Raw genomic sequence first — 25,702 nt, 5'->3', positions numbered from 1 at the left:
AGGCTTTTTTGTCCAGATCACAGTTCAGTCTGAAGTGTCTTTACTTCATTAAAAGAGCTGTCTTCTTACATAAATATACATTAAGATACAATATTACTTGAATGCAGAGTTGGCAAACAACAAAGAAGTAAGTAATTCACACAATAAAATGCTGACCACACTGGCACAATCATCATCGATAATAATCCTCTCTGGTTTATGATCTAATTTTACACCCCGAACAATCTGATCCTAATACTGCTATCATAAAAGCTGAACATAGTTAATACTTCACCTAAGTTTTCTTGTCAGTGATGTGGTCACTCATTAGCAACGTAAGGAAGGATGAACAATCGGTTTGAAACTGTAACTTGTTAATGGGATTCTTTGAATGGAACTCTTGGGGGCACGCTATCCGTAATTCACTTTTACATACAACTATCCGATTGAAAAGATGAATCTCAAAGTAAAGACAAAGGGACTTTACATGAACTGCACTTCCTTACTGTGAGAAAGTAGTTGTTAATCCGCGATAGGGCTATCCTGGCTGACAAGATGGTGAAAGTAACAAATAACAGTTTTGACAATGTCCACAAGTTTCTTTCCAGACATTTTATTTACATTTCTACACAATTTGAGAACTTAGTTAGGATGTGCCCGGCAAAACACATACACAAATTGCATACTGTAATTTGCCAAGCTCAATGAAATGTGCATAATCCTTGTGCAACAGATTAAAACCAATGATCTACAAGTCATTTTACAAATATTACAACTTAGATGTATACAAACCTAGTCCACAGTTGCTCAAAACAGCAAATGTTAGAATTTTTAATGCAACTTCATTTTCCAGACACAAGACCTTAAAAACCCTGCTAAAATTGTAATTTAGTAACCAATTACAAAATAGAATATCCATAAAGAGGAGGAAGGGAAAGACAAAGTCTGCTTCTGATCAGTGTTTGCAAATTCTTGAACATTTAATAGGAAAGGTTAGAATTTTATACATACAAAAAAACTTTACACCTTACAATGAATTCCCCAAAAGCACATCCTGTTAGCATGGAAGGGATTGCTATCTCTGGTGATTTGTGATGAACACAGGAGTGTAGTTACCAACAGATTTCCCCAGCCTCACTTTGGATTTAACAGCAAAACCCTGCCATCCAAAGTTTCTGCTCACACAGTACTTGTAGGGGCTAACCTTCCAGTTTTGTACTGGGTGACCAATATTTAGGGTACACTGTCACCTTGAACTCAAGATATTAGCATCACTTGACACTATTTCTTCCAGATTTGCCCTTTTGCAATAAACCTTTTAAACTGTGATCAGAAAATCTTGAAGTCTGCAAACAGTCACCAGTCTCACTACCCTCTGTCTTGATGTGAGGTTCTAGGCTGGTGCTGCGTTGGACCATCTTTGATGGGAAAGAACTGCATTCTCTCCGGATACTCCCTGAGCTTCAGTGCAAGAAAACAGGCAAGTTTGCTTCCACCATCCTGGCATAATTGAGAATTTCTCTGTGTGAAATGGAAGAGCATATTTTCCAGGAAGTTGGTGGCGGGAGGGGGTGCAGGTGGAGAAGGGAAGAGTCGTCTGCATGGAAGGGAACATAATTATCAAGGCAGTGCGATAAGAAAACATTTGTGTACATCTAAAAAATTGCAGACTCCTCGACTCGGTATCTGCACTCTGATAGTATGGATGCTATGCAAGAAGCTAGAGGATGTTTCTGGATCACTTCATTAAATGTTCTTCTGACAACAGTAAGCACTTACTTCTTTGGAGTGAACTCAGATTCCTGACACAAGATGATGGAAGTGAACTGGAGCAGGTGGTCAGTGTGTATCTCTTGATATCAGTGCACCTGGGGCACCCTCATGTTTAGGCATCACAACTGATTAAAGACATCAATAGCTTGTGATTATTTGTTACTGATAGCTACACTAGACTGCCAGGAAAGGAACTAACGAACAGCACAGTTGACTGAGGAAATAAAGATCCACAATAGGTTTGGCAAGGCGCAACAGCAAGGACTGGCTACGTACTGAAATCTCTTGGGAGATAATTATCAGTATAAGCATAGAATATTCTAACCCGTTTCCAAGACAAATTGTTAATCTATATTCAGTCCATTACTAACATCTGCTATTGGCAGTTTCAGTGCAATGCAATTTGCAGTAACCACCCGTTGGCACTGCCCATCTAATAGAAAGGTCAGGACAATATAATATTTTAGACTTGAACTTGTTCTGGCAGGTTCCTGTCAGTGCTTATATTCAAGGAGGAAGATTGCACTTGATATCACCAATGCATATCTTAACACCAACCTTCCTCACTCAATGCTATTAAACCACAATCCTTCAGTATTAGCCTGTTCAGCTTGGACAGAAGTACCTTATTACAATGAGATCGAGAGGGCGATGATTCAGTTCTGGGTGCCTTCTGGATTCTCACAGCCTAGATCCAGTACACAGCTTTTAAACTGCAGTGCAACCTCTCAGATGTCTGCACTGATTGTACTCCTTACGAAACAGGAATACTTTCAAAAATAGTCCTTCCACTCCAAGAACACACAAGTCATCTTGTTTTGCTTCACACACATCTACAATTTTACAATATTAAATTAGCAATTCCAACTTCTGAACATAGTGGGTTTGAATTTAACAAAAACTCTCTTCGTCATTATAAAACAAAAATGTGCAATTTCAACCAAGTGTACATTCCTATTCCACAAGGAATTTCCAGTCTCTTCAGAATTTGGCTGTCCCCTCCATCTATACATCAGACAGAAACCAACACATCGAGGTAGAGTCTATCGTAGGATTCCTTGAACAGCAGAATAAGGAGAAGGCTGAAAAGACACGATGCAGTCAGGCACCAATTCAACCAGTTAACGTCTGAAAAGTAAGAAGAACACAATGTTAGTGCCATGAACAGAAAACAGTGGTCAACGTGCCTATAAACCAATTCAAAGTTGGCTGGATGGTTCATTTGTGATGCAGAGTAATGCCAACAGCAAAGATTCAATTCCCTCACCAGCTGAGGTTGGTGTGAAAGTCCTACCTTCTCAATCTCGCCCCTTGCTTGAGGCATGACGACTCTCAGGTTTAAACTACCACTAGGTGCCTCTCTCTCTGTCACACACAGAGAACAGCCCCACAGTTGTCTGGGACTATGCGACTTTAGTCACTAGTGGCTATTACCAGAGAGGATGGTGAAAGCAGGACGAAAATAGTCCCTCAACACTGACTGTCCAAGCTTTGAGAAGTCATTTGGTTGGATTACCACCAACATTTTTGCACAGCTGGGCTATATCAAAATGTGGTTGACTCTTAATTGCCCTCTGGGCAATTAGGGAAGGACAATAAATGCTGCCTGGCCAGTGATGCCCTCATCCCGTGAATGAATAAAAAGAAAGCCAGCAACTACAGGGGAAAATAAAGAGAGAGAAAACAGAGGAAAGTTAACCCCTATAATCCATTGCACAGGTGACCAAAGACCACTAGCTAGCAATGTGAACTCTCTCCCTCCCAAGATATTGTCTGACCTGCTGGAGGAATTGGAGTGCCCTAAAAAAAGCAGTGGAGGATGCAAGATTTTTAATAGCTTTTTAAAACAAAAATGGTTAAACATCTCACAAAAAGCTAAAAGGAAAAGGCGGTGGGGGGTGGGGGGGGGGGGTGCAGTGGGGAGCGTTAAATGACAAAACAATAGCTCTTTCAGACAGCACAAACACAAGGGGCTGGGCAGTCCCTGATACTTCAGTGTATGAATGATTCTATAGTATGGTCAATTTTTTATCTTGTAACATCACACTAAAACAATGTGATATCATTGCTGCAAATCCTCAAGAATACATCAGTGTTACAACCAAGAGATCATCCAAATCCAATCCAGTTTTCGGGCATAAAGGTACAATATTCTTGACAGAGATGTGGCTTCTCTTATTTTCTAAATGTTGCTCACCGTTATTTTTATTTTACATATCATGTTAACTGCAGAACAGCACAAATCATCACAACTGTTCAACTAGATGATTACTGCTCTTATGGAAAAAAGTAACTTTCCTCCAATTTGCTCTGCAGTGGGGATTTGCAGAATTGAGTATTCAGCTATGTTGTGAAGGTGCGCAAGGAGAAAAGCAACCCTGAATAACAAAATGCACTGAACCATTCAGATCGTTAGTCCAGGTGATTATATGCTAAAAAGATTTCGAGCTGCAACGTATGACGGCTGCATGAAGGATCAGGATCAGGATCAGGATCAAATGGTAAAAAAATGGAGGCCTCACGTTAAAACAGTACTTAGAACCCTCTGATAACTGTCTGCTCTCTGATTAAAACCGTAATGAAGCTTATCCTGGAACATTTGGTTTCCAATTACAGTCATTTCAGCTCAGGCCATGATAAATGCAATAATTCAGACAAACAGACACAAGAGAAATTGTTCAATTTACCAAGACTGTGATTTGCACGATGACCTATTCCTTGCAGCATTTAAACTAACAGCTTTCTGCAAAGATTGCGATGAACCTCAGATAGAAGTGTGAGAATTCCTTTTTACAGCCCTCCCCCAACCAAACCGCAAGAACTCACAAATCCACCTTCAGGCACACACACAAATGACAGTTGTCCAACCTGGAGTCACATGGGTTTGTGAACACGAGTGCCTGCTCCTACCACATTCAGCATTCCCACCCAAGGCAAGATCAGAGGGCATCCTTATCACGATTCATTTGTACTATTTAAGCTCTGTACAAAGTATGCAACTATTCATGTTAGTGTTGTGGCTTGCAGATTGTGCACATGTAGGATCTGAAACTTTATGCCCACGCAGTAACTGGAAGTGCAAGATGGACCCCTGAGGACAACAGAAAACTGTGGACCTTGATGAACAATAGGTCAAATATATCACCTTAACCAAAGAGACTGATGGATGGAGAAATAAACAGATGAGCTGAGGAGGGTGATTTAGAGGGGGAATTAAACATAGAAACAAGCACAGAATGAGAAATAGAGAGGGAGAAAAAAAGATTGAAAATAGAAAGTTCAAAATATAAAATTTAAAAATGCAAATATTTAAAATTTGCACATGACAACCACGCTAGAAAGTCAAACAAAATCCCGTTTATGTACAAGTATTACAAAGAATGCTTGCCCATTCCTTCCATTTAGCTACTGTGAATAATGCAGTCCAAGAACATGTTATTTCATTCTAGCTTTTGAAATCTGGAGCTCTGTTTACTTTAGTGCTTTATCTCTGCCATACATTCAGTGAAGGAATCTCAATTTATTCAGACTTGGACATGACCTAAGCGAGCATTACTTGTGCATGCTAAATACTTCCTTCATGCCTTAATGATCAGGCAGAAAAGTTTCAATGCTGCCTTGGGGAATCCATAATTCATGAACCTGCAGTCGCAAGTTTCAGTCTGCAGTTTGGCAGGGAGAGGGTAGGGGGAGGAAAAAAGGTCACAACTAAGGTAGTCAACTTGCAAATTATTCTTGTGGGTTTAACTCTTTCTTCCTACACAGTTAAACAAATCAAATTATTCATAGCCACATCAATGAATTACAGAGACAGATTTTCAAAATGAGCTTAGGGGGAAAATCAAAAATTAATGGTAATTTTAGAATTTATAGGATCTCATATCTGCATGCCTTGGAGCATTGCCAGCCACAGATTTTACTAGAGTTGGAACAAAGTCCAAACTCTGAGCACAGGAATAGGGGATATATCTTGACAGAAAAACCATGAGCTTAGATAGTCTGCATGCCATAAATGCCAGAATATTATACAAGCGGCAGTGTGCAGATTAACAAATGCACATCCTCATGTTATATAGCAAGCTAATTCATCAATATATCATTAATCTTCATTACAGTAAATCAAGTTACAAGAGATTTAAATGCATACCAGCCCCATTTATATTGCAGAAGCTATAATGTTTCAAGACTATCATGCCAATGAGACCAAGCTAAGTTTACAGCACATTCATAAGGATAAAGAAGTTGACCCCACCAGCCTCTATTCTCTTCCATAGTGACAAGTACTAATGAAATTCAGTGAGGAACCAATGCAGTTGTTATGCGAGGACCACTAGGTGACCATATTTAAATAACAAAAAGCATAAAAATAAAGCCATTCCAACCTATAATTGCATTGTGGAGAGGAACAAGAATGTCATTTTTAGTTGAAAAATATTTAATATGCAACAAGAACAAGGGAATCACTAAACTGCTAACATTCTTGGCAAGATTGTTCCTCCAAAATGCTTTACAGATTCTTAATGCAATGCAAACGTAATTTAGAATAAGCAGATTTACACTTCAGCATAAATAGATCTAAGCTTAGGTGTTTTTCTTTCAACACAACATTTTGATACAGTTAGCAAGACAGTAAAAGGCCTTTTGTTTTTAAAGCATTATGACAGTGTATTGCTACCACTCAACACTATAAAAACGTGTTGATACTATCAATAACTGTTAAAACAGTGACCAATCAGCTTGCAGAGCTGCGAAGGGAACATTTACAGATGGGTTGCTTGATAACACAGAACTTGAATGTTCCTGAAAATAGACATGCTGCAGGAATATTGTTTTAATCTTGCACTCATCAAGACAACTACAAGAACGCCAAAGTCCAAAGAGAATAACAACTTATAATGCATGAGAAATACTCATTTACAGACTGATTCTTAAAAGGTCAGTTTTGATCAACTTGGAAGTAAAAATGGAAATTGCTGGAAGCGTCATAGTTAACAGGTCTGGCAGCATTGATGGTAAGAAAATAAAATTAATGCTTCAGGTCTGTGTTCTTATGGCAATTTTCTTTTGCTCCACAGATACTGTCACATTTTCTTAATATTTCAAGCGTTTTGTTTTATTTCCAGGTTTCTGGCGAGTGCAGTATCGCAACATTTTGTGTTATCAACTGAAGGAGACAAGCAGTTTCAAACAAAGTCTTTCCAGTGCTGAGTGGAAGCAATGAAGACAAACATAGCAAGTTTTCTGAAGTGGGTGTGTTCTTGGTGTTAGAACACCGAGAAGGCACCTATTATTTAAAGCACATATCTCTGTTTTCATGGGCACAATACTTTTTGGTAACGTTTTCACAAAATGTGGGGGTAGCTACCCAACACTAATTGACTGTGAACTGAGTGGCTTGCTGGGCCATTTCTGATGTTGGGCTAGGAAATCCAGACCCTGGTCTCATGATATAGAGACAGGAGTTCAAACCACATCTTGGCAGCTGGGAAAGTTTTACTCCAAGTAAATTAATTTCTAACTAAACAAGAGTCAACTACATTGTCATGGGTCGAGAGTCATATATAGGCCAGTTTGGGGAAGGATGGGAGACTTCCTTCCATAAAGGACATTGGTGAACCAGATCATTTCTTTTTCTAGCAATTGATGACAGTTGTCATGATAGATGTTGTCACTGAGACAAGCTTTTAATACCACGTTTATTGATAGAATTAAAATTCTGCTAATTATAGCTGAATCTGTCCCCGTAGCATATTAGCCTAGGTCTTTAAATTACTAATCCAGTGCCATTATCACTATGCCGACATAACAGATTACTAGCCGTGAGCAAACAGCAACAGTGTGTACAAAAATCACTGCTTATTCTGACATTTTCTTTCTCTATTCAGGCTTAGCAGTGCCACCAGATATTAAAGGTCACAGATCTGAAAGGTTAAATATAATTTTCTCATCACAGATCCACAGGCCCTGGTGAGAATCTTCCGGCACTCAGAGTTTCTTTGCTTTCATTTTAGATAACTTTTTCTTTCGTTCTGGTCAATGCTACTGAGGATGCAATTAATAACATATCCCCCAAAGGAAAGATGACTCTTCTCTCAGCAGTGTAGCAGAGTTGAGGAGCGTTTAACCTCCTTCATTACCCTGTGACAACACCTTTAAGCTCCAAGATTTATATATTGGCTTAATTCCTGTTAATGCTAAATGCTTGTCAACTACCTTCAAGGATAAACTTTGCAGCAGGACACAAAACATCGAATATATAAGCCTATGAAAAATCTTAGTGGTGGGTCACATGGCCCCAAGTCAGCAGGACAATAATACTATAGTGTACTGCCGTTATAGAAACAGTGTAGAGGAGTATGCCAACTACTTCCACAAACAATTCCAGAGGAAAATGTTCTCTATTGTGAGCCAGTCAACCTCAAAACTGCAACATCCGCAAAACATGTCAGCTTCTGAATGCTGCATGGTGTACCAGTCAACTTTTAATAGCACACTCCTTTTTATAAAAAAAATGCTCAAATTCAGATGCGTAAGGCTGTTAAGGATTTACTCAGTACATTTCACAACAAATGTCCTTTGGTCATAACCTCCATATAGGGGAGTTTGAAAATCAGTAGGGCGAGTGACCCTAACTTCGGTTGTAAAGAAAACCTTATGGAGTTGTAGAAGATGCTTACTTTGACATGAACCTTAAAGCAATTTGATTATGCAATTCCAGATATTGGAGTTGCAGTACAGTAATATAGCAGTAAAATGGAAGTGAGATCAGGTTCATTCCTGGACAAGTGAGTACCCACAATCCCTGCACACTCCCCACACTCTTTAACAGCCTTAGATAGCAAGGAAAGTAACTCAACTGTGGCAGCTGCTGCAAGGTATGTGCTTATTTATGCTTCCTTCAAATAAGACCTTAACTAAGACTGTGTCGAGGGGAATGTGAAACATCCTTTCCGAATACCTTGGACAGCATTCCATACTCCGTCAACATCAACAAAACAAACAAAGTTGATCAGTTATTTACCACATCTATTATTTGTGGAAGTTTATTGCACGTTAGCTGCGAATGTCAACATAACCTATCAAAGCTACTTCCTTGAAGATTTCAGAGATGACCACGATACTGATAGTTATACCCTAAACATCCACAAAGAACTTGTCTGATTAGGCATTCACAGACATGAATCAAAAACAGTGCAGCAGATGGTGAGAGCCCTTCAGTCCATTTAACCTCATCCTACCAGAATACCAATCCTGCAATTTTCCAGTAATTCAGGCAGTTAATTAAGCTCCCTGCCAACAAATTCCGACTATTAGTCCCCTTCTGAGCCACTACCTTTACCTGCCTGGACTTGCACTATCCCACACTGCAGTTATTTTTGAAAATTATTAAATCATGCTTCAGGTTCTGTCCTGAGTTAACTACTCAATACCAGAATCCTTGTAGATGCTTCTTTTCGAAAAGAAAATGTCCTCCCAATCATTCCTCAAATGCTCTTTGCTATACTACCTGTGTGCATTGGACAACCCCTTGCATTGCAGTAACAGTGCTTAAGTGCTTTCTGAGCAGAGCATTTTACATCTTCAGGACAACTGTTGAATGATCAAGGCAGGACATTCGAGCTTGTTGTTTGCCTTTTTTACATCACATATGGAAATACCAAGTGACGTATTAAAATACTCAGGTTTCAACTATTTTCTGGCAAACTATAGCCCAAGTATCCATGCTTTTTTAAAAAAAAAAATTCAATATGCTGCACCTTTAAATATGTCTACAATTAACTTTATTTTGTATCAATATGCCCAGAGGCGAGTTAAGTTTATCGAGATTTTGGTTGCACCCTGAGTGCACAAGGAGTCGATATATAGTTTCCGTCAACCATGCTCCACTTGCAATTTTTTTTTGAATCCTTTCATGGGATGTGGGCACCACTGGCAAGGTCAGCATTTACTGCCCATCTCGAACCGCCTTTCAACTGAGGGGCTTGCTGGGCCATTTCAGAGGGCCATACTGCTACACATTTGGAATCACGTGTCGGTCAGACTGGGCAGGGATAGCAGATTACCATCATTGAAGGGCATTAGTAAATCTCAAAGATAGCAAGACTGCAGACGCTGGAGTCAGAATCAACACACGGTGGAGCTGAAGGAACACAGCAGGTCAGGCAGCAGAGGAAAAGGAAAGTCGATGTTTTGGGTCAGGACCGTTCATCAGAACACAGTTCCTCTGATGCTGCCTGACCCACTGTGTTCCTCCAGCTCCACACTGTGTTGACCACATCAGCGAATCTGTTGGGATTTTACGTTGTCATGATCACCCATGTTGAAATCTATAGAATGTGGACTGCAGCAGTTACTGAAGGCAGCTCACACCACCTTGTCAATAGCAACTAGGGACATAAGGGCAATAAATGCTGACCCAACTAGTGACATCCATGTGCCACAAATGAATAAAAGAAAATCCAAGACTTAACTGAACTGACATTTCAACAACTGGCATGAACCCCAAAGCATTTGTCTGGGCCTCTTGGTTGTTAGTACTGTGACATTACTATGCCTCAGTCTACCCTTTGTCTGATTAACTTGCTACCCTGGAGAACTCAACAACTGGAGGTTGTTTCAGATTTACACCACAATGCTAATCTCACAGTTCAAGACAGATTGCAGTGATTTTTCAATCAATGTATAAATACACTTAATTGCCCAGAGGTAAATATTTAAGATTTGCTGAACATATATTTTCAATCAAGACCTGAAACCAAAACAGAAATTTCTGGAGAAACAACAGCTGTAGACAAAAAACAGTGAAAATTTTGAATCCAGTGAAACAGAACAGATCTGTTAAGAACTTTAACATTGGTCATGTCGGTTGACATTATAGTAATTATGATGCTGGACTAGAGGCCTACGGTAATGATAAGTGACAAGTTTAAATGTCAACATGGTGTTTGAGGAATGCAAATTCAATTAGTTAAACATATCTGGAAAAAAGTGCTAAGCTAATAGTAGTCATGGGAACTGTAAAACTATCAGACTATCATAAAACCTCAACAGATTCACTATTAGTAGAAAGGAAAGAAAACCATTCTTACTTGGTCACACCTCCATCTGACTTTGAACAGAATCCCTACAGTGCAGGGTGAGGTCTTTTGGTTCATGGAGACTGCACCAACCCTCCAAAGAGCATCCCACCCCCACCAGCCCGACCTCCGTTCCTCATAACCCCACATTTACCATCACTAATCCACCTAGCCTACACATCCCTGGTCACTACAGAGCAATTTAGTATGGCCAACCCACCTAACCAGACATGGGGAGAATGTGTCAACTCCACACTGTCACCCAAGGCTGGAATCGAACATGGGTCCCTTGTGCTGTGAGGCACCAGTGCTAATCATCATTCCTCCCATTTCTGATGCCAACAATTTGGTTGACGTTTAAATGTCCACTGAAATGGTTAACAAGCCACTCAATTGCCAAAAAGGTGGTTCACCACCATTTTTGAAGCATTCAGGGGTAGGCAATACAAGCAGGCTTGCAGTGGTGATCACATCCCATGGATAGTCAGAGTGTGAAGAAACAAAAATACTTACAACATCAGTAAATGTCAACTTGCTTTTAAAAATAAGTGCATCATGATTCTTTATAGGATTCAGCCTACTCAGCTGGAATCATTTTTTTTAAATATTAAAAGACTGATCTCATTGCTTCCCGCTCAAACAAATTCTTTTCCCAAGACCTCAAATTGCGAAATTCTTCAACTTCCTCAGTATTTCCCACAGTCTTCAGATGCTAAAATACAAGTTTCGTGATAAATTACCATTTACTGCTCGAGTCTTTATTTTCCAATTCTAACCTCTGTGGAATAGAAATAGTGGAGTAAAGACTCTCACAATGGCAGTGCCCCTGCCACTGGGGCTAAAGTTTTTGGTTTAAACTCCACCTGCCCAGTTAACGTGTCATAGCAGGAATATGGAGTTACAAGGATATCAATCATCTTATTAAATTATGGACAGGCTTAAGGGGCAAAGGTCTTACTCCTATCCCTAAATTGTATTTATAAAATCTTTCAATTATTAGTTGTCAGCTTTGGTCACCTTGAAGTCACCTCTCAGATGGAAAATTATATTACTTCTATTTGTGCCATCATCAATACACCTATCTTGCTATGAATTCTATGTGTTCAAATAGAATGCATTCCCTTTTGTCTTTTTAAAGATTATTCCTTAGTTTGACTCCATTTTATGTTGGCATTAGTTTCCACTGTTTTCCGATTTCATTTTCAACTTTTCTGCTTCTCATAACCAGGCTTATTGTTGTTCTTTCTGAATTCCCTCCCATTCTCCTAACAAGGTAGATGACAACCATGAAAGAGTTCTACATTGTGACCTTTCTTCACTATGATAAAATGAAAAAAAAAACAATTCTACCTGAAAGCAGACTGGCAGCTTAACGTTTAAATTGGAAGATGTTTACGTACTCACAAAAAGAGATGCAATTTCCAGTTCTGATGAAGGTCATTGATCCAAAATGTTGACTCTGTTTCTCCTAACAGATGTTGTGTAACCCACTGATATTTTCCAGCACTTTTTTATTCTTATTTCATACTTTAAACCGGCTTCAAATACTCTTTGACAATTGACTCACAATGTGATTGCTCCAATTGCTACAACCATTGTTTTGGACTTAGAATTGTGAATAACTGAATTAATCGTACACAAAGAATACAATGCTGTAGCATTCTAATCATGCTACATCTTCAGACCCGACTGTGTTAACTCTTGCTGTGGTACTGTTTCACTGGAGCAAGCTAACGCATGTACAGTATCCTTACATTTTGTGGAAACCTTGGTTGGGGAGGAGCTTTCCCAAACCCAAACAGCCCATTTTGAATCTAGCTTATAAGACCATAAGATATAGGGGCAGAATTAGGCCATTCAGCCCATTGTGTCTGCTCTGCCATTCGATCATGGCTGGTGTTTCTCAACGCCGTTCTCCTGCCTTCTACCTGTAATCCTTGATTCCCTTACTAATCCTCTTATATTTAGTTATTGAATTGTGTGACTGGAAAGGGCTGTTCTTTGGATTTGGTGAAACATGAAGATTGATTTGTGCAAGGAACTTGAGATAAGCAAATAGAGAACCTGGAATTAAACTTTATATTGAGCCCCTGAGACTCTAAAGAATATGTATATTTGATCCACAAAGCAAAAGCTTTTAGATAGCAAGGAACACTGATCATTTTATTAAAATTATGGGAAAACATTAAAAACATTCCAGTAAATCACTCCAAAAAAAAGATAAAAATCTGGAGAGCCGCGCTTACAAAACAGATATTTCAGTGTCTATGACTGCTTCTCTATGAAAGGCACTTTAAATCAGATCCATTGCTTAGAAAGAATCTCTCATATCTTTGCAAGGGAGCAACAGCAGCGTAGTGATTATGTTGCTAGACCAGCAAACTAGATGCCGGGGATTATGATCCAGAGACACAAGTTCAGATTCCACAGGGAATTCAAATTAAATTAAATTTATTTGAAATAAAAAAATGAGTAACAACTACGGTGACCATGAACCAGTTGAACTGTCAGAAGAACTCATCTGGTTCATTCATCTCCTTCGGGGAAGGAAAACTGGCATCAATACTCTTAACTGCTCTCTGAAATGGTTTAACACTACTTCCATGGACAAATTAGGGCAATGTCATAAACGCTGGTGGCAACCGCATCCCGCAAACTAGTAATTAAAATATTCCTGCAACAACAAACTGTGCTGTAACATAACCCGACTCTAAAGGTCTCCTGTCAGAGAGACCAGAGGGAGCACAAGAACATTCACAACAGACAGTTCTCCCTCAGAATCAGTTACAGCCTTTAAAATCTGCTTAACATTATACAAAACTTTGTGACCAACCACATCATTAGAGCACTGCAATTCATAAAGAAAGTAAGTTAAATAGTTTTTAACCTATCCAGCTACATTGAAGCTCCTCAAAATCACCAGACAATCAGAATTGATACTCACCTTGCATCATCTAATTAAACTGGATTCTTACATTGTTTTCCCCAAATATATTTGTGATCTTACAATCAATCATTAATCTTATAAATGTACTTACCTCACAACAGAGTTAGACTCAGAGCACTTCAGTAAAATTATGTGACAGTTACATTTATTTGGAAATGGGTACTACTTTTAGGGCAGCATTGTGGCTCAGTGGTTAGCACTGCAGCCTCACAGTGCCAGGAACCCAGGTTTGATTCCAGCCTTGGGTGACTGCGCGTGGAATTTACATGTTCTCACTGTGCCTCCATGGGCTTCCTCTGGGCACTCTGATTTCGTCTCACAGTCCAAAGATGTGCATGTTAGGTGGATTGGCCATGCTAAAAAAAAAGAGGTTACAGGAAGAGTGGGGGTGGTCTGGGTGGGATGCTCTTCAAAGGGTCGATGTGGACTCAATGGGCTGATTGGCTTCTTTCCACACTGTAGGGATTCTATAATACTCCAGTGCAGAGGCTGAGATTTGTGAAGACACTCAGCTAATGCTTAATGATAATGCAGAACAACCTTTTGGTTTCTTATTGCATCTTTAGTGGATGGCAGGGCAAGTTTATCACTACAACAAGGAGGGATAAGTCTATTACTGCCTCAAATGAAAATCAGGTAACCCAGGTGTTGTCTTGGGGCATGCAGCATGACATCCTAATGATACACTTAAATTGGGAACAAAATTAAATACTGATAACATAGCCTATTTAAATACAGAAAACGAGAAAGCTTCCCCAAGTGTTAAAGCACACATCGAAGTCTAACTAAATCTTTTGGACCTTGCTCACCCAGTTGGTCACGAACTATCTGCAGAACCAGGAACAGCCAGCTTTTCAGGGCAACAACTCTTCATTAAAACTCTGTACACACATTTTATTTTCTTCCTAAATAAACACTGATTAAAGTCTTTTGGGAAGGCTGAGCAACAAACAGGTAGACATATTGGTGGCTGTAATCAGCACAAAAGCTGGTCTCAAGTGGTTGTTCCAAATATAGAAAGAGTTGGAGGAATGAAATGGAATACTAATGGGCAATTAAATTTCTAATAACTTTACACACCAATAACTGTAGTTCAGCAAATAATGGTCAACTCTACTTTCAAACTGCAAAGTACAGCATGCTCAAATTGTCATGAAGTTCACTCATCATAAACTTTCCGTCTGGACTTCGTTCTAATGCAGAACACAATTCAGCAACAGCTCACAGTTATTCGCAACTACGAAGCAATTCTTCAGTTCAAAGCCCCTTTAAAGAACTGAAAGTTCAGCCATCTCTCAACATGGAATCAAAAGCAAGAGGTTACGATCTGTGTGCTTTTTAAATTTCAAGGGTTTAATTGAATTTCTGAATGGCATTTGCCAGATTTTGATTCCCAAATCAACCTGAACTGCACTGTAAATCAGTTGGAATCAGAGACATACAAAGGTAGATGATTTAATTAGTATTCGCGGATGAGTGTGGAAGGAACTGACATGAAGGTCTTGTCTCAGTGCAACACACTTGCCCCCACGTTTGATCGTATTGGATTTAAATCCCTTTCCCAGATTTGGGAGCACATAATCTGGAGTGTCACTCTAGTGTAACAGATCACATGGTGCAAAGGTGTCAACTTCAGTTAAGATATTGAACCAAAGTATTCCTGCCCATTTAGCTGGATGTACAAGGTGCCATGCAACTGTTTGTTGAAAACGGGAAAACACTGCCACTTTTCAACACTTACCACTCAATCAACATCATAAAACAGATTATCGAGACATTTCTTTCACTGTCTGTGGAGTCTTGTATGCAAGTTGGCTGTGAATTCTGACTCCTCATCTTTGTTGACTTTTCTGCAAGGTTACTTTTATCTGCTAACATTCTGCTGCCTTCAGAACATAGAATTCTAAATTCCACTGCATACTTCCTGTTTGTAAGATGTTTTGCAAATGTACCTGAGTTTTTAGATATCACACTTCTTCAGGTTATGCCAGACACATTTCCATTGAACCACTGAGGCCATTTCTCCAGTCATCAGCTAGAAGAAGAATATGGTGCTTGGAAGCTGCTCATCTGGCATGTATCTGGCTCATTAAGCCTGACCTGGACAACCATGACTTCAACGTAATTGGCTTTACCTACATAACTTTGAGGTTGTGCTTACCTTTCACAAAATCTTTCTAGTAATTCCATATGCCCAAGGGAAATAGATTTATCAGCAGTATGATAAACCTTTTCAGTTGTTTCAGCGGTGGGAGTCCAGGAGAAAGCGTGAGGGCAGCCTGGGAAGGTAAGCTTCCACCCAATAAATTTGGGAGTTAACTAATACCCAAGACACTACACGCGTAGTGTCTCCCACCCTTCCACCTCCTCTAACCGAATAACAACGACTAAGTGTGGTGAGCAAGTAAGCTATTTGCATTTTTTTCCTCATCTCTGTTATCTTTCGGGGTGGTCACCTAGACGCCAAATCCTCTGGGAGCGGGTTGGAAGGCAAAGCCGGAGTCTGTTTGAGTATAAAACGGAGTAAACTTACTGGTGCAGAGAACACTGCAAAACTAAAAAAAAACTATTTGATTTTAAATAATTAACTAAGTAGAGATGGCAGGCCAGGTGATGTGTTGTAGCTGTATGATGTGGGAGCCAGCTGATCCCATTGAGAACGGCAGTGACCACATCTGCAGCAAGTGTTGGCTGCTTGAGGAGCTCCGGCTCAAAATTGACAAGCTGGAATCCGAAGTCCAAACACTGCGGCACATCCAGGAGGGGGAGAAATACTTGGATGCTGTGTTCCAGGAGGCAGTCACACCTGGTAGATTAACTAATGTTAATTCGATCGGCGGGCAGGGACAGCAGTGTGTGACTGCGAGAGGGGCAGGTAGAGGGACACAGGAGCTGCAGCCCTTGACATTGTCCCACAGGTATGAGGCAATTGCTCCCTGCGTGGATGAGGAACAGGGCTGCAGGAAGGATGAGTCAACTGACCAAGGCACCATGGTCCAGGAGGCCATTCGAGAGGGGGGAGCAAAAAGACAGATTGTAGTTGTAGGGGATTCCATCATCAGGGGGATGGACAGGATCCTTTGCGAGCAGGATAGAGAATCCCGCATGGTGTGTTGCCTGCCCAGTGCCAGGGTCCGAAACATCTCTGACCGGCTTGAGAGGATACGAGAGAGGGAGGGGGAGGATCCAATTGTTGTGGTCCACGTAGGCACCAACAACATAGGCAGGACTAGGAAAAAAGACCTGTTTCGGGATTATGAAAAGCTAGGAACAAAATTAAAAAACAGGTCTTCATGGGTCATAATCTCTGGATTGCTGCCCGAGCCACGTGCAAATTGGTATAGGGAGGCGAGGATCAGGGAAGTAAACACGTGGCTAAAAGTGTGGTGCAGGAAAGAGGGTTTCCTTTTCATGGGGCACTGGCATCAGTTCTGGGACAGGAGGGATCTATACCGCTGGGATGGACTCCACCTGAACAGGGCTGGGCCCAGTGTTCTGACGAAAAGGGTAAATAGGGTGGTTAATAGGACTTTAAACTAGTAAGTGGGGGGGGGGGAGAAAGGGAGAAGTGAGCGTAGAGGGAGAATAACAATTAATGCAAGGCAAAGCAGCAGCTTAGCAGGTGACGAGAAAGCTTCAACTCCATTGAAAATTAGGAAAAAGTTAAAGGGAAAGAGAACTCAAGAGCTGTTAGTAATGGAGGTAATAGGACCCAAAAAGAAGGTGCAAAAACTGGCATAAGGGCACTTTATCTGAATGCTCGGAGCATTCGAAACAAGGTGGATGAGTTGACGGTGCAAATCATGGCAAATGGGTATGATTTAGTGACCATTACACAGACATGGTTACAGGATGGTCATGACTGGGAGTTAAATATCCAGGGGTATAAACTGTTTGGAAGGATAGACAGGAAGGTAAGGGAGGTGGTGTTGCTCTGATTTTTAAGGATGATATCAGGCCGGTAGTGAGAGATGATATAGGTTCTACTGAACAAAATGTTGAATCCATTTGGGTGGAAATTAGGAATAGCAGGGAGAAGAAGTCACTGATAGGTATGGTCTATAGGCCACCAAATAATGACATCGTGGTGGGACGGGCAATAAACATAGAAATAGCTAATGCATGTAAAAATGGTACAGCAATTATGATGGGGGATTTTAATCTACACATCGATTGGTCAAACCAGGTCGGTCATGGCAGCCTTGAGAAAGGGTTTGTAGAATGCATCCGTGATAATTTCCTTGAACAATATGTAATGGAACCTATGAGGGAGCAAGCTATCCTAGATCTAGTCCTGTGTAATGAGACAGGAATAATTAATGATCTCACAGTTAGGGATCCTCTCGGAAGGAGCGATCACAGTATAGTCGAATTTAAAATACAGATGGAGTGTGAGAAGGTTAAATCCAGTACCTATGTCCTGTGCTTAAACAAAGGAGACTATGAAGGAATGAGGGAGGAGTTAGCTAAGGTAGAATGGGAGCAAAAACTTTATGGTGGGTCAATTGAGCAACAGTGGAGGACTTTCAAAACGATTTTTCACAGTGCTCAGCAGAAGTATATTCCAGTGATAAGGAAGAACTGTAGGAAAAGATAGAGCCAGCCATGGATGTCTAAGGAAATAAAGGAAAGTATCAGATTGAAAAAAAAACACATACAAAAAAGCAAAGAGTAGTGGGAAACTAGTAGACTGGGAAATCTTTAAAGGCCAACAGAAAGCCACAAAAAAAGTTATAAAGAAAAGTAAGATAGATTATGAGAGTAAACTAGCTCAGAATATAAAAACAGGCAGCAGAAGTTTCTATAAACATGTAAATCATAAAAGAGTGGCGAAGGTAAACATTGGTCCTTTAGAGGATGAGAAGGCCAATTTAATAACTGGGAATGAGGAAATAGCTGAGACATTAAACAGTTATTTCGTGTCGGTCTTCACTGTGGAAGGCACAAATAACATGCCGAAAACTAATGGCAAGAAGGTTATAGCAGGTGAAGACCTAGAAACTATCATTATCACTAAGGAGGCAGTGCTGGGCAAGCTAATGGGGCTAAAGGTCGACAAGTCTCCTGGCCCTGATGAAATGCATCCCAGGGTACTAAAAGAGGCGATGGGGGAACTAGCAAATGCACTAGTAATTATTTACCAAAATTCACTGGACTCTGGGGTGGTTCCCGCAGATTGGAAAACAGCCAATGTGACGCCACTGTTTAAAAAATGGAAGTAGACAAAAAGCAGGTAACTATAGGCCAGTTAGCTTAACTTCGGTAGTGGGGAAAATGCTTGAATCTATCATTAAGGAAGAAATAGCAAGACATCTGGATATAAGTTGTCCCATTGGGAACACCCAGCATGGGTTCATGAAGGGTAGGTCATGTTTAACTAATTTGGTGGAATTCTTTGAGGACATTACTTGTATGGTGGACAATGGGGAACCTGTGGATGTGGTGTATCTGGATTTCCAGAAGGCATTTGACAAGGTGTCACACCAAAGGCTGCTACATAAGATAAAGTTGCACAGTATCACAGGTAATGTATTGGCATGGATAGAGGATTCGTTGACCAGTAGAAAGCAAAGAGTAGGGGTAAATGGGTGTTTTTCTGGTTGGCGGTCAGTGACTAGTGGTGTGCCTCAGGGATCAGTGTTGGGACTGCAATTGTTTACAATTTACATAGATGATTTGGAGTTGAGGACTAAGTGTGGTGTGTCAAAATTTGCAGATGACACTAAGATGAGTGGTCGAGCAAAGTGCGCAGAAGACACAAAGTCTGCAGAGGGATATAGATAGTCTAAGCGAGTGAGCAAAGGTCTGGCAGATGGAGTACAATGTTGATAAGTGTGAGGTCATCCATTTTGGTAGGAATAACAGCAAAATGGACTATGTTTTAAATGGTGAAAAATTGCAGCACGCTGCTGTGCAAAGGGACTTGGATGTCCTTGCGCATGAATCGCTGAAGGTGGGATTGCAGGTGCAGCAGGTAATTAAAAAGGCAAATGGAATTTTGTCTGCCATTGCTCGAGGGATGGAGTTTAAAAACAGGGAGGCTATGCTGCAGCTGTATAGGGTCCTGGTAAGGCCACACCTGGAGTACTGTGTGCAGTTTTGGTCTCCTTACTTGAGAAGAGACAGACTAGCACTGGAGGGGGTGCAGAGGAGATTCACTCGGTTGATTCCAGAGTTGAAAGGGTTGGATTATGAGGAGAGACTGAGTAGACTGGGATTATACTCATTGGAATTCAGAAGAATGAGGGGAGATCTTATAGAAACATATAAGATTATGAAGGGAATAGATAAGGTGGTGGAGGCAGGGAGGTTGTTTCCACTAGCAGGTGAAACTAGGACTAGAGGGCGTCGCCTCAAAATATAGGGAAGCAGATGTAGGACTGAGGTGAGGAGGAACTTCTTCACCCAAAGGGTTGTGAATCTGTGGAATTCCCTGCCCAGTGAAGCGGTTGAAGCTACCTCGTTGAATGTTTTTAAGGCAAGGCTAGGTAAATTTTTGAACAGTAAAGGAATTAAGGGTTATAGTGAGTGGGCGGGTGAGTGGAGCTGAGTCTCAAAAAGATCAGCCATGATCTAATTAAATGGTGGGGCAGGCTCGAGGGGCCAGATGGCCTACTCCTGCTCCTAGTTCTTATGTTCCTATGAACGTAGAGAATACAACTGTACATCCACAACAATAACCGATTGACAGCATAGTTAGCTATAGGCTGCACTGGCCACTGATGCAGACTGTAATTGCATGGTTCCCAAAGTGGCTACTTTCAAATGGAAGGAAGTTTATGGACAAGTGTGCTACATTGCTGACCATTTACAATTTCTTCACAAGGTTTCAGTCAAGATTCCACAACCTTCATGGGAAGGAATAGTATTTAAGTACCTGCAAGTGTTAGTACAGAAGAATTCTTCAATGGATTCAGCAAGTTGACAGAAAACCTGAAATATTATATGGACGCTTAATGCAAAAACAAATAACTTATTTCGCTAGTAACTCTAAATTCCTTGTGTCAACAATTCTCTTAACAGTGGCAAAATCTTAAGTGACAAAAAATTAATATGCATTTAGTCATAGCACACAGCACAGTTTAATGTCTAAAAAACATCAATATGTTTGCAAATAAATTATCCATCGAATGAAAAGTTTTCAAATTACCTGCATGGTAAAATGCCAGGAACATTAATAATAATCCCATGAAGACATTACTCAAGAAGGTCACAAATCCACAGGTTATCCCCTCAGGCACTGGGTACACAGTCTCCACCAGCAGTTCAAAGAAGAAAGGAACACTGCTGGTTATGAATACGCCGACTAATATGCAGGATGTATATAATGTTGCTGCAATGACAAATAAAGCCATTTTTAGAAGTCCAGCAGGCTGCACTTATTATAGAGTGATCTGAACATGCTATCACAGAGGAAGACAAGTAGGTTAGTGAGAAGGAAGTGTGGTGTCACTAAGGATTTCTCTTCCTCTCCATTATTGTAAATGAACAGTTGTGATGCAAGTTGGAAGGGGATGAGAACGGAAAGAAAGACAGCCTAAACATGTTAGAAGGAAGTCAGTTCAACACAGAAAAGGAAAGAGAGAAAATGAGGGAAAAAAAACAAAGAACTGTGGATGCTGGAAATCAGAAATAACAACAGTGTTGGAAAAACTCAGCAGATCTGGGAGCATCTGGAGAGAGAAAGCAGAGTTAACACTGCAGGTCCCATCACCCTTCTTCAGAACTGACTGCAGCTAGGAAAAGGTTGGTATATATGTTGAAGATGGGAAGGAAGGCAGGGTGTAAAAGGTATATGATGGTTGGAGTTGGAGCCCAGAGATAGAAAAGCAGTTGGGCAGACAAATGAATGGGTAACGGTCAGCCTGGGAGAATCAACAGCTGTTCATGGGGAGCATTAAAGGCTGACAATGAGTGGTTTATGCTAATAGCCCACGCCATGTGGGGCTTGGGGTAAGGACATGGGAGAAGGTCTCAGGCCCTAAAATTATTGAAATTGGTTTGGAGACAGAAGGCCACAGGGTCCCCAAGCACAAACTGAGGTGCTGTTCTTCCAGCTTGCACTGAGCTTCGCTGGAGCACTGCAGCAAGCCTGTGACAGAGACGTTGGCCAGTGAACACGGTGGTGTGTCAAAATAACAGGCAACAGGTAGTTCAGGGTCATTTTTGTGGATGGAACGCAGTTTTTCTGCAAAGCAGTTACCAAGTCTGCATTTCGTCTCCCCAGTGTAGAAGAGACAACATTGTGAGGAGTAAATACAGTAGGTATGGTGGCTCAGTGGTTAGCACAAGGTTTAATTCCACCCTCGAATGACTGTCTGTGTGGAGTTTGCACTTTTTCCCTGTATCTCCGTGGGTTTCCTCTGGGTGCTCTAGTTTTCTGCCACAGTCCAAAGATGTGCAGGTTAGGTGGATTAGCCATTACAAATTGCCTGTAGTGTTCAGGGTGTGCAGGCTGGGTAGACTAGCCACAGGAAATACAGGGTTACAGGGATAATGTGGGTCTGGCTGGGATGCTCTTTGGAGGGTTGATGTGGACGCAATGGGCCAAGTGGCCTGTTCCCACACTAAGGATTTTATGAGTGGACTAGATTGAGTGAAGTGCAAGTAAATCATTACTTCACTGGAAGGTGTATCTGGGGCCTTGGAAAGTGAGGAGGAATGAAGTAAATGGGCAGGTGCCGCCCCTTCTGCGACTGCAGGGGAAAACAGAAACACCTACCGTTACTACCACATTAAGGTAGTGTAGGATAATATACAGTGGATGATACTTATTGTGTGCCTTTCTCTATGATCCAGCAAGGGAAATTACTAACAAACAAGCTGAAACCATGATCAATGCACTTGATAAACTTAATATGACTTGGATAGGATAAAAGAACAAACATAAACTCCTTTAATTTAAAGTAGGCAAGATTAAAATCTGGAAAAGTAAGGCACAGCTCAGACAAGCTAATAAAAGGAAGTTTGGTATTTACAGGAATGCAAATTGGAATTTATTAAGTACCTGGCGTTATAGGCAGGTGAGTGACACTGTTAAAGCAGGTGAGGGCAACCCACGCAGATGACAAAGTGGCTCCGGAGAACAGCAAGAGCAGGATGAGTTTTAGCACTCCCCTGAAGAAGTCTGCAAACCTGTAATATCAAACAAATGATGAGTCTCTCTAGGATTAACTGAATTAAACTGTGCATAAGGGAAATGTTAAAAAGCAATACTTGTGTTAAGTGAAGAACTTGCTAGAGACAAACAGATGAACTATCAGATATAGTTATGAGTTTGGAATGCTGGCCACAACATGGAAGAATTCCAGATAGGCAAAGTGAAGCAAACCATGATGGGAAAAGGGGAAATGAACATCAAAAAAAAAAAAATCACACAAGGTTGGAATTCTGCACAAAGTCAGAAATGCTTCATCCCTGTCTTAATTAAGTTTTTTTTTGACTTTTCAATGACTTATGGCCTTTTTGAAAAAGTTCAGAAATATTCCAGGCTTTGACAAACTCCATGACCCGATTCACTCCTCTTCCGCGAATTAGCATGGAAACTGAGAGGTATTGATTGAACATTTCTTGGAAAGAACAGGACTTCAACAGTCTAAAATACTCGCAGCATTGCATCAGAATTATGTACTGAGATCTGTCTTGGGGAAAAGCCACAGCCTCTGGATCAGCACTGACAGCTCTACTGAGTGAGCTGAATCTTCAATAATCCAAAAATATTCACAGAAACATGGAAAATAGGCACTGGAATAGGGTATTCAGCCCTTTGGGCCTACTCCGGCATTCGATATGCTCACCGTACTCAGCACTCTGTTCCCACTTTTTCCCCATACCCTTTTGATCCCTTTAGCTCTAAGAACTATATCTAACTCCTTCTTGAAAACATGGTGTTGTGGCCTCAACTGCTTTTTGTGGCAGAGATTCCCACAGGCTCACCACTCTCTGGGTGAAGAAATTCTTCACCTGATCCTTTCTCTCCTCCCTTTATAGAAAAATTTCAGAAGTTTCTTAGAGTTGAAGCATATCAAAGAGCTGGGTTAGAAAATAGGTTTTCAAGCAAGGATGACTAGCATGTGCCAGAGACCACTGGTGATGGAGACTATTCATTTACTTCACAGAACCACAGCGTAGCAGGAAGCCCATCAGCCAAATGACCCGCGTTGGCTTTGAAACAGCTGTCCAAATTAGTCGCTTGGCCTCTTTCCAAATAGGTCTGCAAATGCTTTTACGTATTATTCAATAACTTAAGAGTTAAAATTTGTCAATAATAGTCATTCAGGCACTTCCTGACCAGTAGGTGATACGATCTCTACGCTGTCCGCCCACCTCTTCAGCCTAGCAATGAACTCTTCGGGGAGATGCTTTGGGAAAAAAAAAACATCTTTCTTCTGTCTCACCCAAGCCAATCAAGCAAGCTCCAAGTGACTGCGGCAGCCTATAACTCATTGCAAATTTAATTGGTGCATTTTCAAAGACTGGATATGTCTGAGCAAATTACTACAGATGCTAAAATCAGAACGGAAAACAAACAACACTGAGGATCACAGCAGGTCAGGTAGCATCCACGGACAGAAAGCAAGCTAACGTTGAGTTTAGATGAAGAGTCATCTAGATACAAAATGTTAGCTTGCTTTCTCTCCATAGATGCTGCCTGACCTGCTGTGATCTCTAGCACTTCTTGTTTTCACTAGAAATGTCCTCTTCATTTAAGAGCCCATGATTATACAATACAGTATTCAGCCCATTGTGCTGTCTCTTTGACAGAGATATCCAATTAAAACCATTTTCTCATGCTCCTCAACCAAAACCCTAAAAATCTTTTCCTCTTCAAGTATAGATCCATTTTTGCTCCTTTGGACAGTCTTCTGTGCTCCAACATTGTTTGCGATTAGCATTTCTAATTATTTGGAGAGAAATAAAAGAGTTGAATGAATATTTCTACATTTGCATCACAGCTACAGTGTCGTTACTAATTCTTCTGATTTTGTCAGAGTACTTCGATCTGATATTATGGCCTAACCTGATGCTGGAGTGAAGCAGAGTGAGACACTCTAGAGCAGGAAACATCAATCTGCCATGCTTCAGACTCAGATTGAATATTAATAACCGATTCATATTATGCACAAATGTCAGTGGAACTTTTGTGGGAAACTGCTCACCAAATGGGAATGGGGAGTAAACAGCAAATGGGATATTATTGTGCACACGTGGAGAAAAAGATTGATCGGGCATCAATGGGGAAAATGACCTTTTCCTGTGTCATTCAATGATAGTAAAACAGAATTGAGAAATTTATACTTCTACTACATGCAGTACAAGTGCAGTACTTAGGTAATAACAGAATTAAGAATGTTGACCAAAACTTGAAAAGTGAAAAGTGTCAGGTGATTCATTTTGGAAGGACAAACTTGAAAGCAGAATACAGGGTTAACGGAAAGATTCTTGGCAGTGTGGAGGAGCAGAGGGATCTTGGGTTTCATGTTCACAGTTCCCCGAGAGCTGCCACCCAAGTGGATAGAGTTGTTAAGAAGGCGTACAGTGCGTTAGCTTTCACTAATAGAGGGATTGAGTTCAAGAGCCGTGAAGTTATGCTCCAGCTATACAAAAGCCTGGTTCGGCCACATCTGGAGTATTGTGTCCAGTTCTGGTCACCTGATTACAGGAAAGATGTGGAAGTGTTAGAAAAGGTGCAGAGGAGATTTACCAGGATGTTGCCTGGAATGGAGGGAAGGTCTTACGAGGAAAGGTTGAGAGAGCTAGGGCTTTTCTCTTTAGAACGACGAAGGATGAGAGGTGACTTGATAGAGGTGTACAAAATGATCAGAGGTACAGATAGAGTAGACAGCCAGAGACTTTTTCGTAGGGTGGAGGTAGCTTTTACGAGGGGACATAGTTTTAAAGTGAGTGGAGGTAGATATAGGGAAGA

At 40.8% G+C, this 25,702-nt stretch overlaps 1 protein-coding gene across 1 annotated transcript in view; it reads right to left on the bottom strand.

Moving 5' to 3' along the window:
* Positions 1 to 576: 576 nt before the first annotated feature.
* slc49a4 (solute carrier family 49 member 4) overlaps positions 577 to 25,702 on the bottom strand; it is a 50,040-nt gene continuing 24,914 nt past the window's right edge. Inside the window, exons 7-9 of the mRNA XM_020519210.2 lie at positions 22,784 to 22,911; positions 20,927 to 21,109; positions 577 to 2,880 (exon numbers count right to left, since the gene is read on the bottom strand). Coding sequence (XP_020374799.2) covers positions 2,765 to 2,880; positions 20,927 to 21,109; positions 22,784 to 22,911 — 427 coding nt within the window. The 3' untranslated portion in view covers positions 577 to 2,764. The remainder of the gene's footprint in view (positions 2,881 to 20,926; positions 21,110 to 22,783; positions 22,912 to 25,702) is intronic.

This window comes from Rhincodon typus, chromosome 7 (genome assembly GCF_021869965.1).
Source record: "Rhincodon typus isolate 14 chromosome 7, sRhiTyp1.1, whole genome shotgun sequence".
In the NCBI taxonomy this organism is placed as follows: domain Eukaryota; kingdom Metazoa; phylum Chordata; class Chondrichthyes; order Orectolobiformes; family Rhincodontidae; genus Rhincodon; species Rhincodon typus.
Note: the sequence above shows the minus strand (reverse complement) of the source record. Positions and strands in the feature narration are given on the sequence as shown.